The sequence below is a fragment of the Apis laboriosa genome, unplaced genomic scaffold (assembly GCF_014066325.1).
Source record: "Apis laboriosa isolate Shangri-la unplaced genomic scaffold, ASM1406632v1 scaffold42_cov153, whole genome shotgun sequence".
NCBI classification, from domain to species: domain Eukaryota; kingdom Metazoa; phylum Arthropoda; class Insecta; order Hymenoptera; family Apidae; genus Apis; species Apis laboriosa.
Genome location: NW_025223257.1, coordinates 898559 through 917706, shown reverse-complemented (window position 1 = coordinate 917706; position 19148 = coordinate 898559). Strand labels below are relative to the sequence as shown.

Below are 19148 nucleotides of genomic sequence, written 5' to 3'. Positions count from 1 at the left end.
TTTTTTTTTTTTTTTTTTTATCCATCTCTAGCGGCGGTAAGGATGGTAATTGTTGGAGCTGGATGAGGATCCCGTGTAACCCCTTTGGGGCCCACCGCCACCGTAGTTGTCGTTGGTTCCTGGGGCAGCAGGAACGCTTCCTAGTCTCGGAGGTCCGTATTCGGTGCCTGTTAGAATCGTATAAAAGAACGTAGTACTGTGTGCCAGGACGCGGCCCAGGATTGCAGTCAGGGAGAAAATAATACAGAGTGAGTGTGTGTGGTAGGCGCGTGTAAATCTCGAGGACGAGCACGAAGGATGAACGTTGGAGGTTCGAGAGGGATGAAACGGTAGAGAAGGCAGATTTTGATAGGAAGATCCATCAATCCCTTCGACCTAATCGTGTCGGTGAAGTTTCTTAAGGTTCTCTTCAGGGGGGCACGCTGCGATGAAGGAGAATTTTTTTTTTTTTAGGTCATTGGGATAAAAATCGTATTCGTGGATTAAAGAAAGAAACGAGGTCGCGCGTTGATGGAAAAAGATCGCGAAACTCGAGATTGATTATAAATTGGAAGATGGAATTTAACGTAATTGGAAGATGATGATCGAAATGATGATGTTTGGAGATAACGATTCGTGGATGGGAAATGTTCGCAAAGCACGGAGAAATACATTTTGTATAANTATATATATATATATATATATGTATATATATATAAAAAAAAAAAAAATTGACGTATTAATATCGATATGTTTAAGATTAATCTAGGGACTAATTATTGTATAGTAGAAAGAAACAATAGAAAAAACGATCAGATCGTGCAACAAAAGAAATAAATTGTATCAAAAATGTCTCGTAACGTGCAAGTAGGAAAAGCTTATATTACGTCCTTAATCATCTTAATCGTATTAGTGCTTATCGACTAAACACCGCCGACTTAAATATACGAGATAAAACCAAAAAAGTTATAATATCCTCGTATTTTTTCTCACCTGTGATAATATCTATCTCTCTCTCTCTCTCGCTCTCTCTCTTTCTCTCTCACTTTCTCTCCCTCTCTTTCTCTCTTACAATTTTTAGTACAAAATTTATTATTTTCTTCTATATCGCGGCCTTAATAATTAGTATAAAAGTACTTAGTACTATGTATCACGAGCATCGAGCAACTTCGAGGCTAATATAGAAAGTTCACGATCGAGTTTAACCCGAGACTCTCTTGGGGGAAGGGTCTCGGTTTATTACACACACGGATACGAATTTTAGCGCGTGTTTCAGATCCGAACGGCACGTCGATACAAGAGGACGCAGTTTAATGGAATTTAATCTGTTTCTGGACTTGGGATTAAAAGATTAAATTAACATTTCGTATTGATATTCTAATTTCGAAAACAAATTGTACGTATCATTTTTTTTTTCCAAGTCCATAAAGTAAAATAAATCAAATCTACCCTAAATTTCAACTTAAAGTTTTCGCAGCATGGTAGTAGAACTTCTTAAATAAAAATATACAGACCAATTGTTACCATGATTCCAATTTTTTTTTTTTTGTATTAGATCTACATGTATAAATTAAAAAGAAAAAAAAAATATGGAAGAAAAAAAAAAGAAAAGAATATAGCATAGACGTTATAAATCTAAAAATTGTCCCGTGATAAAATTTAATATTATAAGTAACTTAATAACGGATCTAAGCGGTAGGCCTTAAGTAATCTTAATTTTTAAAAGGACGCATGCTTACACGCCGTCACTTGCACGTAACTTATATAAATCCTTAATAGATAAATCGTCTTACGGGCTATTTTCACGAATCATCGTTCGTATGAACGATCAAAAAGTGACAACTATAAAAGCAATTTTCCTTAATAATGTATCAAAACGTGGACGTGAATTGTTTCAGGCATAGGGAAGCAAAGAGGATGATGGCCACCTTTGAAAAATGTGTACGATTAAGTACAAGTTTTTTTTTTTTTTTTTTCTCATCTATCTAATCGACGCTTTCCCTTACACCTGATACCCATATTCCTCCATCACAGCGCTGCCAACCTCTCCTTTCTCTCTTTCTTCTCTATTTTCCTAAATTTTTTTTTCTTTCCTTTTTTTTTTCTTTTTTTCTTTTTTTTTTTTAAATAACCTAGATGCTTGATATCTGTGTGTCTTTGGTAGGCCGTATTCGCTATTTCTTAGCGCCTATAAGGGTGGTAATTCGTATGCTGGGTCAAGGAAAACCGTTGGGGACCTGGGGCTGCGTCTCCGTTCGGAATGAATGTCGGACTTCCAGTTTCGGTGTTTTTGAACTTTGGGATCGGGGTGTTGTCTGCGGGAAATAAAGGAGGAAATTAGGTAGTGTGGGCCGCCCCGAACACGCCTTTCTCGCCAGGCGTGAATATGTAAATTGGGGATGACGTAGCTACGCGAGAATACGAATGGAAATTTCCACGTTCTCCGCTCTGCGACAATGTGAAAGCTATCTTAACTTTTACGTACGAAGAAAGTTAAAAATTTAACTTAAAAGAAAAAAGAAATAAAAAGAAAACTATCGTGATGAATGTAAAAATACTAAAGGGGCAAATTTTTTTTTTTTTCAACTAAAATCTGAACGATAAAAAATTAATTAGCCCCTATGTATAATACCGAGAAACACCGAAATATCTCGAACCTGAGAATCTATTTTCATTTCGAAAGAACTTTTACGGCATAATAGTAGAATATACGTTTAATATATTTCTATCGAATATTTATTTTCGAGCTCAGTTTCGAGATATGGTGAATTGAAATTGAAACGTTGGGACGCGCATAAAACACTGCACCAATGAATAGCTCGTTTCTCGTAGTGGCGTCAATGGTATAAATATATATATATATAAAAAAAAAAAAAAAAAAAAAAAAAAAAAAAAAAGAATTCTTTGAAACAGTGGACCACCTCTGTAATTCCATCCTAGACAATACAATTATTTCACGTTTGCGCCCGAATCGTATCGGATAAAAAGAAAATTTTTTTTGTTTTATCAAAAAATTGAACAGAACCGAAGAGGAACCAGCAACCGAAATTTACGCAAAAATATCGAAAACGGAAATATTTTACATATTCTTTCGAGCAAATTGCAAAACAGAAGCGACAAAAAGAAAGTAGAAGGAACTAGTCTAGAATTATTGACTAATAACTGTGAGCGAACAACAAGAAGGCGTGGCTATCAAAAACAATTACGCGAAAAAAGAAACTCTCTCTTCACGCGCACTCGCATGCTCGCTTCCATTTACACATCCACTCATGCACAAAAAGATTTTTATGTGATTTTTCGATGAACTAGAAAAAAAAAAAAATTAATTCATTAAAGTTGCATACATTCCTCTTGCGCGATTTTTTTTAAAGAGAACAAATAAAAAAAAAAAAAAAAAGAAAGAAATAAATTTAATATTAATATTAAATCGTGCAGTGTTTTAAGTCTCTCAACCTTTTTGGATAAAATAAAAATCATAAAACTAATTACTTAATACGAAAAAAAAAAAAAAACTAGTTTTAAGCGAAGGGAGAGATTGTTTGGATTGACAAAATTCGTTTGCTTTTTTTTCATCAATATCATTTTCTATTTAATCATCCTCATAATCTATACCAGTATGTACTTTATGAATAATGATCCACTCTTTTTTTCTTCTATATTATCATTATATCATCATAATAATTATCAGCATATCAACTTATCATCAATGTATCGTTATATATATATATTTATATATAATTATATATATATATATATTTATCATCATTATAATTGTTATATTAATATTATTAATATAATATCTTAAGTATCAATAATCAATTAATCCACTAGAAACACCGTTAAGTATATTAATATATATATATATATTCTTTTTGTATATATATATACGTGTATGTGTGTATTTGAATAATAATAGTAGTAGTAATAATAATAATGACAATAATTAATAATAATTAATAATAATTATAATAATAGTAGTAGTTACAATATAGTAATAGTAGTAGTAGTAGCAGTAGTAGTAATAGTAATAGTACAGTAGCAATAGTAATAGTACTGTTTTATGTGTCACTTTGGGAGTGAGGAGAGCAGATAGAAGGTTGCACAATTACAAATGAGTGTTCATCGAGTGAAAAAATAAAGCAGAAATCAGTAATTCACAAAATAGAAATTATGCCCTCCCCAATTGGACCTTCCCGACACTTTGATATTTATATTTATATCATAATTTAATCTTTCTTAATGAATTCCCCTTTCTTTTTATCCTTTCTCATTTCCTGGCAGAACGCGGAAAACATTAAACATTAATCTTTTGAAATTTTCTTTTCCTCTTCTTTTCTCTCAATGATATAATAATTTTCATGCACACATGCATCCCATCTCCGACTATTTTTCCGCTTCCCTTCATTATTCAACCTGTATTTTTTTTTTTTTTTTATTCGTGTCCTAGTTTCATTTGTTCTTTCATTCCACTCTAATTTCATCGAACAAACAGCGGGATCAAGATTGATATTTTTCGATTTTTCTGGCGTAACGCGACAAAAATCACACAAGTAGACAAGTAGACTTTTGTGTGTCGCGCGTGTGTGTTCCTTCAAACTTATCGTTTATAAATGAGACTCTTTGTTCAACATTGCGTAACTATTACACCTACAGATTTTGTTTCTCAATCGATCCAAGGACTTGCACGCGACGTCATTCGATCTTCCTTACTTTGTCAATCACACCCCCATTCTTATCAGATTAACTAATATCGCTAAAATTAGATAACGATCGTTAGTCCGCTATTAAACTATCCTTCGAAATTTTCGTTAGTCTGTTTCTCTTCCCCCCCCTTCCCTCGTTCACCGTGTGTCGCGTTTTTTTTTTTTTTTTATATACATCACCACAAAATATAAAATTAATAAAAGATATCGCAAGATAATTGACAAATAATCTTACTATCTAGCAAGAAACAATCTCAATGCAAGGGAAAAATAAAATCTTTGAAACTTCACTTTTGTTCAAATTGGTCAGATATATCTTTCTAAGTTTTCCGAGACTCGATTAGATCATTAGAAGAAGTCTCTAACGAAAATTTCAGGTGTTTGATGAGATTTTCATTTCGTTTCTTTCTTTCTTTCTTTCTTTCTTTCTTTCTTCCTTTTTTTTCTCCCTTTAATTACGATTTGGAAATATTGCGTCGACACTTTCATCACATCATCGTATTTTAAGCACTAACGGTTTAGCTATGATTCTTTTAAACGCAAGTACATACTTCCTATGCACTATACACGTAATGCAGCTTAATAAACTTTTACATTATCTCGCGTGTTTTTTTTATTCTTTTTATTTATTAAAGATTTGGCAAACCTTAAACCTGGTTCAGCGCCAAACGGCGCCACTTGTACGTACATCGCGTACAAACTATATATGTTCCTTGTATTACTAGAAAATCTTGTCAGCGGCACTGTGTGTGTCTCTGTCGTTTGAAAATTTATCTCTACACGCTCTCCTCTCGCAATTACCCCGACTTAACTTCCACACAAAGATGTCATTCACACCTATTCATCTCTCTTTCTCTTTTACTCGCGAAACTTTCCAAACAATCGTTCCCTATCCTAGTCATTCAATGGCTCTCTCTTCCGCAATCATAGCGATTCACGCTTTTTACGATTCTCTTTCTCGTGAGTATTATTTTCATAGGCTTTCGATTCATTCATCACGTACACGCTCGCTCACGAACTGTGTCCCATTCGTCATCATCGCATGTCTCTTTTCTAATTCTTCTTCTTCTGTTTTTTTTTTTTAACGATCCCCACTACCACTCTGGCCAATTAACCGATTAATCGGCAATTCAACAATCCTCTCAGTCTCTCTCCATATCCTCTCGTACACCCTCGTTTAATATAATTTGATCTCTAACAAAAGAATTAAAATTACAACGACTAATCAACGACTTAGATAGACGCGTTTCCTTTTTACTTAAGAGTTACGGAACAATTATTATGATTCTCACGAGAACACAATGGTTGGCATTTGTTTGTTTCATTAAAAATATTATCTTCGTTTTATTTTTTTTTTTCCGCTCTATTTTTAAATACATCCCTAAGCAACGGTCTCTTAATGTCGAGTTTAATTACGCATTAATTAATTAATTAGATAATTAATCGATACTCTTAATTATTGATTCCTACGCTTTGCTTTGTCCCCGTAAAAAGCACGGTTTTGGAAATGCGTGTTCCACCGCCCCGAAACGTTTTAACCGTATATAAAAACGGGGATGAAGAAAATTACTACTTAATAAATATTGTGTGTATGTGTGTGTATATGTGTATATGTGATCTTTTTTTTTCTAAAGTCCGATGATGAGCTTCGTTTTCGTTTTTTTTTTTTTTTCCCACATATCGTTTCTGCGTTTAAGGTACTCTGAGGATAATCGTTAATTTATAATACATTTGTACACAACTTATCCCTTAATCAATAATTATATCGATTTACCTACAACATTGTCCGGATATCCTCATTCACTCTTTTCACGCCTCCCATACGCGCATCATTCACACGCTCGCTGTCTTCCGTCGAGTGTCGATCCTTCCTTTTCTCGGTTTTTTTTTTTTTCTTCTTCTTTTACGATTACTAAAATCGTACGACCAATGGTCATACGTTTTTTTAAGACACGTTCTAAGAGCCTGCCGTTTTATCGAAACGTTATGCGACGTTCGAATGCAGCATAAAAATATAAGATATGAAAAAAGAAGAAAGAAAATAATTTTAAGTAAACAGCGATAGGATATAATAGACAAAATAGAAATTCTATTTGATTGAAAAAAAAAAAAAAAAAAAAAAAAAAAAAGAATCGAAGAGGAATAGAAATATATGAATCTTGTCTCTGCGAGACGATAAAACTTAGAAGAAGAAACAAATTGTCTGTTCTTCTTTCTTAGGACTATAACACGATTCCTTATATCTCGAATAATCGATTCCCGTTCCCCTGGTAGCACTTTTGGTGTACTTTCGAGTATTTATCGATCAACCCCCCCTCCCCGTGAAATTCTATTTCATTAGTTACTTAGCTTATTTTCGTTTCGCTCTTAATCAGCTAGCTATTTTTTGTCTTATGATTTTTTTCTTTCTTTCTTATTATTTTCTTTAATCGACTCATACAATCTAATCCTTAGGCGGAGGTAAAGTTTAATCCCTTTAATCCTTTATCAAGTAAACTAGACCGTTAAACGTTAGATAGCCTTTAACTATTATTTAATATAATAAACATGATAGTCGATAATAATCTTAAAAACGGCATCCATCTCTAATTAATATTTCGAGGAGTTTATGTGTAATGTGCACGGGTCTCGGTCGTCATCAGCACCTCGCGCATTAAATATAATAATTCTCTGTTTAAATTCATTACTAAAACTCTTATTTATCTTAACTACCCGTCTGTCTTCTCCTATTTGTTACGTTAGTAAGTCCGTCTTATTCTTCATCTTTTCTTTCTTTCTTTCTTTTTTTTTTTTACATCTCTGATTTTGTCCACATTTTCTCTCTCTCTCTCTCTCAAAATGATTCGTTCCCCCGTTCGTTCATTCCCTTTCTTTCTTAGAACATCTATTAAATTACTTCTCTCATTCGTTTATTCGCTCTCTCAATCCCTATCTCTCTTGACGTCTCATTTTCTGAAAATTCCTCGTTTCCTTCTCTCATTCTCACTATTAGATAATTAATTAAACGCAACCCTCTCTCTCTCTCTCTCTCTCTCTCTCTTCCTTTTTCTCCCTCTTTCTCAGTTTTTCTCATATAAACTTAAACTACGCTGATACGCGCTCGAGAAGCTGTAGATATAGATATTTATTCGAGAAAATAGTAAAGTCATTGCTTGTAATCCATGATAATTAATTAATTACAATAGAAAATAATAACAATAACAGTACAGTTCCTCGTTTATTTAAGTGTTACTAGTCGTAAATAGTAAATAGTTTGATAAATCGTAGCAGTACTTTGACACTTTTTTTATCTTTTATCTAGTTTCATCTCAAACTTTTATTTCTCCCTCCCCCCTCCCTCCCTTTTGTTTCACCACCTTGTTAATAAACCTAAGCCTAAAGTGACACGACAATATTTCCAAATCGATATTTCGTTCGTAGAATAAAAAGCAGAAGCGTTTTTCTTCTCATTTAAGAAACACTGATTCACGATCCTCCCTTCTTATTTTCTTTTCCTTCTTCTTTCATCCTCTTGGATGCGAAGAACCCTCCATTTTCTTTGATATACATTCGGAGAATTTTGATCAAAGGGTTTTTTTTTTTAATCTACGCGAAAAAGGGTCCTCTCTTTGCTTAAACTTTTTTTTCCTTTTAAAGGGCAGTGGTCGTTGGACGTATTTTGCTCAGCGAAAAAGTACCGTAACGATTAAATAAGCAAAGAGTACCGTTTCTTTTTTTTTTTGTTTTTTTTTTAACACGAAACTTAAGACTTACCATAGAATCGATTTACGATACAACACATTATTTACTATTTATTTATTTCACGTATGATATTCTCTTATATCTTTTTCTTTTTCTTTTTTTTCTTTTCTTTTTTTTTAATTTTTTGATTATTTTTCATTTTTGTCCAAGAGTTTTTCAGTCTTATTAGGACCGTTTCAGGGGACTCGACATTCTTGGAATGAGCAAAATCAATTTCATTCGTTTCAGCCTTTATTTTTTTCAAACTAGTTACTCTTCTTAAAATTCAGTCATGACTCAGGATATAACAACTATATATATATATATATATATGATATATATATATACATATATATCATTGAACAACTAATTTTCATCATTAAAATTAATTAATCTTAGCAAATAATAAATATAAGGAATCTTGAACACGGATTTATAATACGAAGTTATCGAAAATTCGTTCCAACCACCAGCCAGCCCTGATATATTTCTGGTCGATTTTTCATGTTATCATCAATTATATATACGCGACTTCTTATTCATGTTCGCGACTCCTCCTTCCTTTTTCTTCTTTTTTTCTTTTCTATTCGTACACGTACGTATATGATAGATGCACATCGAGATATTATTAAATATTACTCGTTAAAGTACAAACAGTTAATTCTATGATAAAAGTATTAGTGCATGCGCAATATAGGACTCGTTAAATACTATCGTGTTTACCGAATCTCGATTCGTACGTCGATTTTTATATAGTCGAACTTCGGGTACGTTGTATTATTAACTTGTCTCTCTAATAAGAATAAATCTGATCTAATTAAATTTTACACATCGTATTTCCATCTTCTTTCTTTATTCGAGATCTGTGTTTCGATGAATCGTGTATGTCTATTCCCTAAAAAAGAAAAGAAAAAAGTCTTCGATCCCGTCACATTTACGGACATTTATTTAAATAACGTCGATATTCTCGTCGCACGATAGTCACGTTCATCATTTTTGGCGACATTCGCCACGGCGAATGCTAAATGCAAGGGTGAACTTATTCCGACACGAATAATTCATTTTGATACATACAAAGATACGTCTGCGTACCAACTCGAGAACGAGGTTGTACTCGTTTAATTAACCATTACGTTAAATCCCTTAATTAATTAATCAATTAATCGATTAATATCCGTAATAACAATCTAACAAGTTTTGTATTTCTGATTTGCGTGTGGACGTACCGTCTAAATATATATTTAACCAGTAGATTTCTATACAAAGAGTAAAAGAGTATCGTTTTTTTATTATTATTATTATTTTTTTTTTGTTGGTTGTAAGGCTTCGTTCATGGTTCTTTCTTAATCGAAAAGTTCTACACCAACCTTCTATTCATCTATCATTCCTCTTCGCATCCGATTTTCAACCCCTTCGATTCAGTCGTTTTCTTACGTTGTACTTCTGCCCGTCCACGATATCTCTATGAATAATTACGATTATTAATTAACTATTACTTAATTGAAAATTGTTTCTTTCGGGTCCCGAATAGCTTAGAGGTTGACTTATTTAAAAAATGAACGGTTGTGAAACGTGAGCTACGGTTAAGATCCTCGCCGTTTCTTTAAACAATTTGCCGCGCGAACGGCCGATACTGCAAACAATGAGTGAAAGATCAAGGCGAAACGTGACTTTTTTTTTCTTTTTTCTTTTTCTTTTTTTTTTTTTTTCTTAAATCGTTCAAAATTTCAGTCGTGAAACGTCCTGTCCTTAACCCGTAACATCGATCTCTCAGATGACTTGGCTAATTTAAAAAAGAAAAAAGAAAAAAGAAGAAAATAAGAAAGAAGGCTAAACCTACAATACAACTACGCGTGATCTGAGAAATGGACGTTAAGCGTTAATGATCTGTGGACCGATTAAAACTTTAAATTCGACCGTTATACAAAATTGCTATACGCTATTAGATTAATTCCTTTTTTTGATTCGTCTAGTAACTCACGATCGCAGAAGTATCAGTATCATAGAAAGGGTTGTCGAATGGATGCGCACGATTTGTGTATGCGTGTGTATGTGCTTAACTATAGCGTGAAAAACCTCCATTAACACGTTAACCCCTTAGCGGATAATAATAAATCCTTTTTACATGATTAGGGCAATAATACGATTTAAATATCTAATACGTAACTTAATGTCGATGAGAATCGACTACCTGGTTGCCTGTGATATCAGCTAACGAGCGAAGAACCGACTTATTTACGAAAGGACCGACACGTTTAGGAACTCCAGGAACAAAGAAGAAGCAGTTGGCGCCTCGTTGAAAAATCACGGTTCATTAATTACAATGAGGTATATTCGACAAATCCTTACGGACGATTAAAAACCATGTTCAGTTTGTTTCACTTTCCATCTATCTCGCGCGTATCTTCCCGCGTTTCATTTTTCCTTTTTCCTTTTCTTTTAACTCTAAGAAGTATCCTAAAGAGATTGACGCCTGCGAGTAAAATCGTGTCGAAACGGTGATTGATTAAAGAAATTGCTAGCAGCTTTTTCATCATGTGATATTCGAGAATAAAGAAAATTTGCGTGAAAATCGCCCCATTCTCTGCTAACAACTCGAGTTTTGTTAACATGATTTACGACTATTCTAATGACCCTCGACTTATCACTTTACGGGGAAGTAAATGATACGATATTCAGAAGAACGTGGCGATCGTGCGAATGCAAATGTGACGAGGAACGATTTATTTCCTCGAGAATTAATCTTTCAAATTTACTGTCGTTACTGTCACGAAATTTTAGTTTTTAATGCCTAAAATATATAACTCCTGTTTTAGAAAAATAATGGCAGAGCAAGAAAAGTAAAAATACTTAACAGAATGGTTAAAATATTGCAACAAATGAATAATAATGATTAAAGTAAAAGTATAGAAGAGACATTAGCGATACGAACTGATCATGGAGTAGAAATTAAGAAGTATAATAATAATAAAAGCAATGATAACGAAAATAGTGGCAAGAAAAAACCGAATTACACAAAAAAATCATACATCCTTCTATATGTAGCGTTTGCCGAACTTTGCTTATCAACTTTGAACTATGCATGCAAAATTGATGATCCCCATTTTCATAAACAATGCTGCGCATGTATACATACACATATATACGTATTTTCAAGTATTGTATCTCAATGAATCGGCATCGTAGTTCATTAACGCAACGATGACAAATCGATTAATGCTCCATACGGTTGAATAATCATTATTCGATCGGATATTATCCAGTTGAACGATGCGTACCACATATCACGTAAATATCGATTTTAGGGAGATACGATTACGTTCAGTCTCAAAAAAATAGTTTAATTATAAAATAAACTAAAAGCTAAAAAAAAAAAAAAAAAAAAAAAACTATCGTTAAGATACACAAATTGATTAAATATATCTGTACAAAAAAATGAAAATCTATTCGTTATATCGAGACATGAATTCATTCGAAAAAGATTCTTTTGATTATAATTTATTCGGATAATAAAAAAAAAAATACCTATCTCCCTAATTTTTAGACTATATAATTACCCTCTATCTCATTCGTACATTTTTTTCTTTCACTCTCACCCTACCGTACACGTTTTCTCTCTCCCACAATTCCCTTCCCACTCTTTTTTATTCATGATTAACAACTCTTTAATTTATTTCTTTTCTTTAATCGCGAAATGCGAGCAATAACTCGATTGAATTATTTTATCACCCACCCTTTATGTTTTACTCCTTTTTCTTTTTAAACACCCACTCTTCGAAAGAAAAAATCAAGAAATATAAACGAAAGAAAAGAAATTTGAAGAAAATTAGTGTATAGTGTACGGAAGTGTATGTATATGTGGTATACATAGACGTTAATATATTGACATTACGCGTGCACGAGTGGTCGTGCATGCAAAATGTATATACCTTTAAAAAAAAAATACGTACGCCCCTATATCGATATATTTTATCCTTCTGCTTTTAAAGATATACATTTACACGAGCAGACATACGAGTGCGTGTACATACATATATGTTGCAATGAATAATATAGATAGCATATATATATATATTTGGAATATATATATATATACATATATATATATAAAGATGTATATATACGTATATATATACAGAATAGTGTGTAAACATGTATTCTCTCTCAACATCTCCTACTCTCTCTGCATGTGTTATAATAGTTAATAATAATAATAATAATAATAAAAATAATAATAGATTAATAATAATAATGATAATGATGATGATAATAATAATAATAATAATAATAATAATAATAATAATAATAATAATAATAATAATTATCAATCATCGTTCATTAAATCATTACTATTAGTAAACGCGTATAATATAATGTTCATCAAAATTCTCTCTCTCACTCTCTCTCTCAATCTGTAATTATTTTTCGCTCTTAATTTTTTTTCTCGTGCTTACTCCTCCTATATAATTATTCTTTTCCTTCCTCTCTCTCTTTTTATCCTATCCTGTTTTCTTTTTTTTTTATTATTATTTCTTTCATCCCTCTTTCTCTTTCGTGATTCTATATTTCTAATTTCGACTCTTAAAAGAATCTTTAACGGTAGAGACAATGCGCTTTGGCCTGGTACATTTTTCTACTGCTACTGTGCTGACAGTGAGGTGTTCGACTTTCATCTCCATTTTTTAATATCCATTCACCAATTTTTTTTCCCTGACCGAAAGAGATTTCTGACTTTCTTTAATTTTCGTAAGTTTGTTTCATTCGTCGTGATTTAAAAAAAAATAGGAAGAAAGAAAGGAAGAAAAAAACAAAGAAAGAAAAAAAGAAAAAAGAAAGAAAAAAAGAAAGAAAGAAAGAAAAAAAGTCGGACACCCCACTCGGTACAGAGAGTTTCTTTTTTTTTTTTTTTTTTTTTTTAACCTGGGTCACTGGGAATAAGATGGACAGAAAGCGTGCGAGCGTAAAGATACTTAAATGTATCCTTAAGTCTGAGGTAAAACACGATTAACATGGATACGTTTCTTTTTTCGCCGTTTACATGATCACATCGGCTAGGCCATTCGCGTTTCTTTTTTTCTTTCGACAGCCAACACAACCGATGCGACCGTATCTTACTAACATATATGTCATTCTCATTTAATCATTTTTATTATTTTTCTTCATAATCGTTTCACATTATCTATCGTTCCACTATAAATATTCTAATCGTTTGGCTCGTACGGGGGGCACGATCTTACCAATATAATGCTAAAAGTTACAAGTATACAGGTCATGTTATTACAGTTAACAATTTCATTTATTATCGTTACAATCGTCATCGTCGACTTGTTTCATTTCATTACGTTTATTTTATCTTATACTTCACACTAAAATATGATAAAAGTAGATCGATCGATTCTCGTTCGTTCAATGCGAGACAAAGCATTCCAAACTGTAGGAATTCCATTCACTAAAACGAATTTTCTCGTTTACTTTTTTTTTTCTCCGTCTTATTTTCGAGCGAAATGAAGATATCATTAATTTTCCTTTTTTTCTCTTCTTTTTTTTTCTTAATGCAATATATATATATATATATATAAAATATTTTATATATATAAGATATTTTATATATATATATATTTACGATTAGTAGCTCTCGAGTAACATTTCAGGAAGAAAGAAGTCTTAGATGCTTTAATCGTTCCTATTCGATCGTTTTTCTCCAATTCGCTAATGCACTCACGGTTTCGTTAAAAATCTCTAGAAATTTTAGTCCTCCCTCTCTTTTCTTAATTCACTCCCCTCCCCTGCCCCTTCCCAATCCTTAGTCTCAGAATGTGAAGCATTTTAATGTGGTGTGGAGTGGTAATGTGTGAACATGTGTGTCGATGAGTGTGTGTACACGTGTGTCGATTTTTCTTGCGCACACATCGTTAAACGATTTTTCGCCTATACACGATCTATACGTCGATATAAAGTTTCTTTCACACTTATTAGCAGGGCACTTAACATAAACGTAGTTACATTTAGAATTTCTTTTCTCTTCTTATGTAAAACTCGAAATGTTTTCGTTTTTCTTTTTTTTTTTTTTTTGTTTCTTTAAATTTCTACGTTTTTCCTTCGCTACTATACAGGCTTTTTTTTTATTAATTACTTTTTTTACTCGTTTTCTTTTATTTAATGATTAATAACGATTACCTCGTCCTATCAGAAAAATCACTTTATAGAATTATAATTTAATATCTTAATTGCATCTACTGTAAACGTAATTTAGAATATCAACGGTGTGTACCGGTGTACGCGTGTGTCTAACAGTGCGTGTACGTCTGTATATGTATATGCGTATACATATATGACACACATTTTTTTTTTTCTTTTTTTGCTATTTAATTCTGTTCTATTTCGTGTCTCGATTTCTTCACTGACATCGCGTCATATTCTGATATTTCTTTCGTGTAATGCCGAAATCATTGCACCACCTATACGATAATACCAATGACACAATTCCTTTCCTTGCTTTTCTCCTCGTTCTCATTGTTCTATTCGAATCAAATACAAATGTTAAACAAATGTTTCAAGATTAATCGACATTTCATTTCAATTTTTCTTCCTCACGATGATAAATATAGAGATTGGCAACAGCTTGAACAAGTTACAAAATTCTGGGGCTGTTAACTGATCAACATACAACGAAAACCGATGGATAGACAACGAGCTCAGGCAGTGGTACTTTAATTATTATTTCTTTTCTCTTTCTCTCTCTTTTCTCAATCTGTTTGATATCACTCATATCACCGATGAAATTTGTGCTTTGAATGGCGGTTAAACGATTTCGACGTTAAAGTTTAAAAATATATTTATCGTACGACAAACGGATCTTTCCCGAACGTTATTCCTTACAACTTGGAAAAATGCCCACGTAAGTTTTATATTCCGTTCCGATTCGTGGCAAGCATATACATTTACTGTGATATCGTAATTTCGAACGTTTGTTGTTTCTTGCCCATTAAACCGACAAACAAGAGGGGAAAAAATGCGAATGTGTTGAAGAATCAATTGAAATACAATATAAGCGTGTAAAAATGCAATAGCCAATACGTCGTTGTGATACCAAACTAATTATATTAATATCCATTAAAAATACAAGATAAACTCATCGATAAAAACTTGTTTCTCGTATAGATTACAATATGAATAGTAAGTTTATTTAAGTATAACATTTAATTATAATGACCAGTCTTCAGTGAGCGGGACGACAAGTATGCGTTAACGTTAAAAACAGACATGTAACGCCCCCGGAATTATAATATATTTTATCATATCTCATATCAAGTTTTTAAATATTGAATGCTTAACTCTTTTTTATTTTTATCAGTTTTTTTTTTGTTTCATCACCTTGCAAACTAACATGCGTATTCTTTAGATTAAAAAAGATTTTATACATGCACTACCTAATTAAATTAAGACAAAAGTGAATAACTAAATTATATTAAATCTTTACATTAGAAAAAAAAAAAAAAAAAAAAAAAAAGAAAGAAAAAGGAATAAAAGTAGAAGAGATAATGATTAAGCGAAGTTATGAAATGCATGAATTATTTATAATTATTATACGGAACAGACTTCAGAATATTTTAATCTTAAGTGACTGTTTAAAGAAAAGGGAAAATACTAAAACGTGCAAAAGTGTAAAAAGTGTAAAAATTACATATCTAATGTGTTTTATAAAGTTGATTTCCTTTTTTTTTTTTTCGTTTTACTCTCCCTGTTGATAATGTCTTAAAAGTAACGAGAAGAATTAAATCTACGAGCGATCTATGGTTTTCAATACTTAAATCTTAATGTACAATTATTATCTCTCTATACGAAATAAAGTGTCTCAGTCCTATGAATCAACAATAAATATTTTACAATAAAAACCATGCTCTTTCGCATAACATCACTTATATAAATGATTTAAAAAAAAAAAAAAGAAAAGAAAAAAGAAAAAAAAACATTTCACAAATGTTTTCTTTAAATACTGAATTAAGAGCCTACTTTATATGAACAAAAAGAAAACAAAAAATAACGAAACGCAAAGAAGGATATATCGTCCTAAAAATAAATGTATATAAATACATTCAACAATTCTTGAAGATTCTAATAGTAAGTAAAATTATTAAACAGGGAGAACATAAAAAAAAAAAAAAATAATTAAAAAAAGAAAAAGAAAAAGATTCAAAGAAAGAAGTGGAAAAAAAGACAGTAACAACCCTGAGAGCAAGTCGTAACTCGTAAAAAATTACGAGATCACGACAGGTAGTAACAACGGCTAGAATCAAAGTATTTTTCCCTATTTGCTACATATTACGTTAATTAGATGCATTATTTCTGTATTGAAAAATACTAATAATATTGCGTTAAATATAAATATATTATCTGTTATAATTATTAAATCGTCAATTATTCGAATAATCCCGCTAGTTCCCGCTTTCTCGTCATCATTTTGTGTCTTATTTTTTTTTTTTTTTTTTCAAATCCATTGCTACCACTTTCGCTTATTATCTCGATACTATAACTTTTCCAGCATACCCTAAAATATATGTATGTACAAATGTGGCAAGGCAGCCATTTAACTTTGTATCATCATTATTTATTTATTCTTTTTTTCTTTCTTCCCTCCCTCACATTTTCCTCCCTTCTCTCACTAGAATAATTTTAATCATCCCTCTGAGACTCGTTAATTATAATATAAATTAATTTACCTCGTTTATGATTCCAGCAAACACATTAATTATCATTAACATGTCTATATAAAATCAAATGTTATATAATCACTTTCTCTCAACTGCTTTAGCATACACTTAAAAATTTTTTAAATTTATACACTTTAACTTTATTTAAAAATCGATAATAGTAAGGAATACAATTAGTTAGTTATTAATAATTATAATCATAATCGATATTACTAGTGGTTTTTTCTTTTACGTTTTTTTTTATTATATTACTTTATAAAATAAATTCTGAAAAAACAGCCGTAAAGATAAAAACTTTTTTCTCTTTCTCTCTCTCTCTCTTTCTCTCGTTCTCTCTAAATTTTCTCCTGTCACAATCTCTCTAATCTTTCTCTCCCTCTCACTCTCTCACTCTCTCTCTCTCTCTCTCTCTCTCTCTCTCTCTCTCTCTCTCTCTGCCTCTCAAATAGGTATTAAATAACGTATTATTTAGTACAACCACAAAGTCATCTCTTTCATTTTATTATTTTTTTTTCTTTATCTATTTTAGCATCTTATTAATTTACTATTATTTGGATGTTCAATAACTTGTGGCCTCTGTTTTTAATTAATTTACTTTTTTTATGCGCGTAGAAGTGTATGTGTAAGAAATGTGTATCTGTTGAGAGTACGTGTTCGTGTAATTATCATAACAATTAGTGTAAAAAGTGGTATTCGTTTGATTGAGCTCCCTAACTCGTCTTTTCTTGTCATTTAGTTTAGTAGTCAGTAAATGTGTTATTGCGTTGATCCCAGAAGTTTCCACGAGTCGCGTTTGTTAATGCTTTCTCTTCATCCCATTGACTTTTACGTATCCCTGTTTCTACGATTAACTACGCGATACTGTTAATTAAATTTACCGAATTGGAAATGGTAACGAGCAGTTCAGATAGACGTGCGGAATAAGTACAAGAGTAATTGATATTTTTTTTAACGTCGATCAACGATTTAAAAAACTTTACCGCCTTATATCGCGAGAGTTCGTAATGTTATTACAATAAGTAATGAAAAATGTAAAAATAATAAGAAAAGTAGGAAAAAAAAAAAAAATAGTAATTGTAACAATTTGACAAGAAAACAATTAGATACTATACATGAAGGGAAAGAAAACCCTAATCGTATTGAGATCAATAGTGAGGAAGCTTACTCAAATTGCTGTTCCGTTATTAATTGTAACCTACTGATTATATTGTGACATCGTAAAAAATTTAAAATTACATTAGCGTTAATACTTGCGATTCTTATTGACAAAGTAAGACACAACGCGACCCGCTCAGTAATAAACATGAGCATTTGAGAGCATTCTTCCGAAATATTTCTTGTTTAGAACTATGGTAAATCCTACAGAGTAAATACAATTAAGTCATATATTTAATCAGGTAGACTTTTCAGATCGAAGCCCCCCGCCGAGTACACCGCACAAATTACAAATACCCCTCCCTCCATCAATTAGATATCATGATCTCTTTTCATCTCTAATCATCTAAAATTTAAACACTTATAAGCATCATCGTACAATATTTGTAATTATCATAGACAGTAATAATAGTGTGTATAATAGTTGCAATCATAATGGTTGCAGTAGGAGCAGTCGCAACAGTAAGTAGTGATAAATAGCTGTAAATAGTTTATAATGGTAATAGTAGTATAATAGTAATAATTATCATAGAAGTAATTAATTAATAGTAACAATAATTGTAATCTTAAACATGCCTAATAATTAACTATTATAAATCCGAAGTAAAAAATAAACTAATTTTCACATTTAATGCAATAATGACCGTACAGAAACCCGTCTGACGGACCAATCATTCTTATTATACAAATTTATTTTTCATTAAAAAATTCATTATCTTTTTTATTTATTTATTTATTTATTTATTTTCTTTCTCGTCCTCTTCCTTCCAGAAACGATAAAAATTCTTATTGATGGAAACGGAAAAGGACCAGACAACCTAAATTAGATAAAATCAAAAGCGAAAGAAATTAAGAAAAAAGGGAATTAGACATCGATATG

The 19148-nt window shown here is 31.6% G+C and overlaps 1 protein-coding gene across 3 annotated transcripts in view; it reads right to left on the bottom strand.

Annotated features, from left to right (window-relative positions):
- The window catches only part of LOC122716121 (heterogeneous nuclear ribonucleoprotein 27C), a 31704-nt gene that overhangs the window by 2812 nt on the left and 9744 nt on the right, over positions 1 to 19148 (bottom strand). Inside the window, exon 8 of one of the 3 annotated variants that reach the window (XM_043938896.1) lies at positions 20 to 167. The exons of 1 other annotated variant lie outside the window; for it this stretch is intronic. In XM_043938896.1, the coding sequence (XP_043794831.1) occupies positions 28 to 167 (140 nt within the window). In that variant the 3' untranslated portion in view covers positions 20 to 27. Of the gene's footprint in view, positions 1 to 19; positions 168 to 2068; positions 2295 to 19148 lie in introns of those variants that run through there. One more of the 3 variants, XM_043938897.1, reaches the window with a different exon arrangement.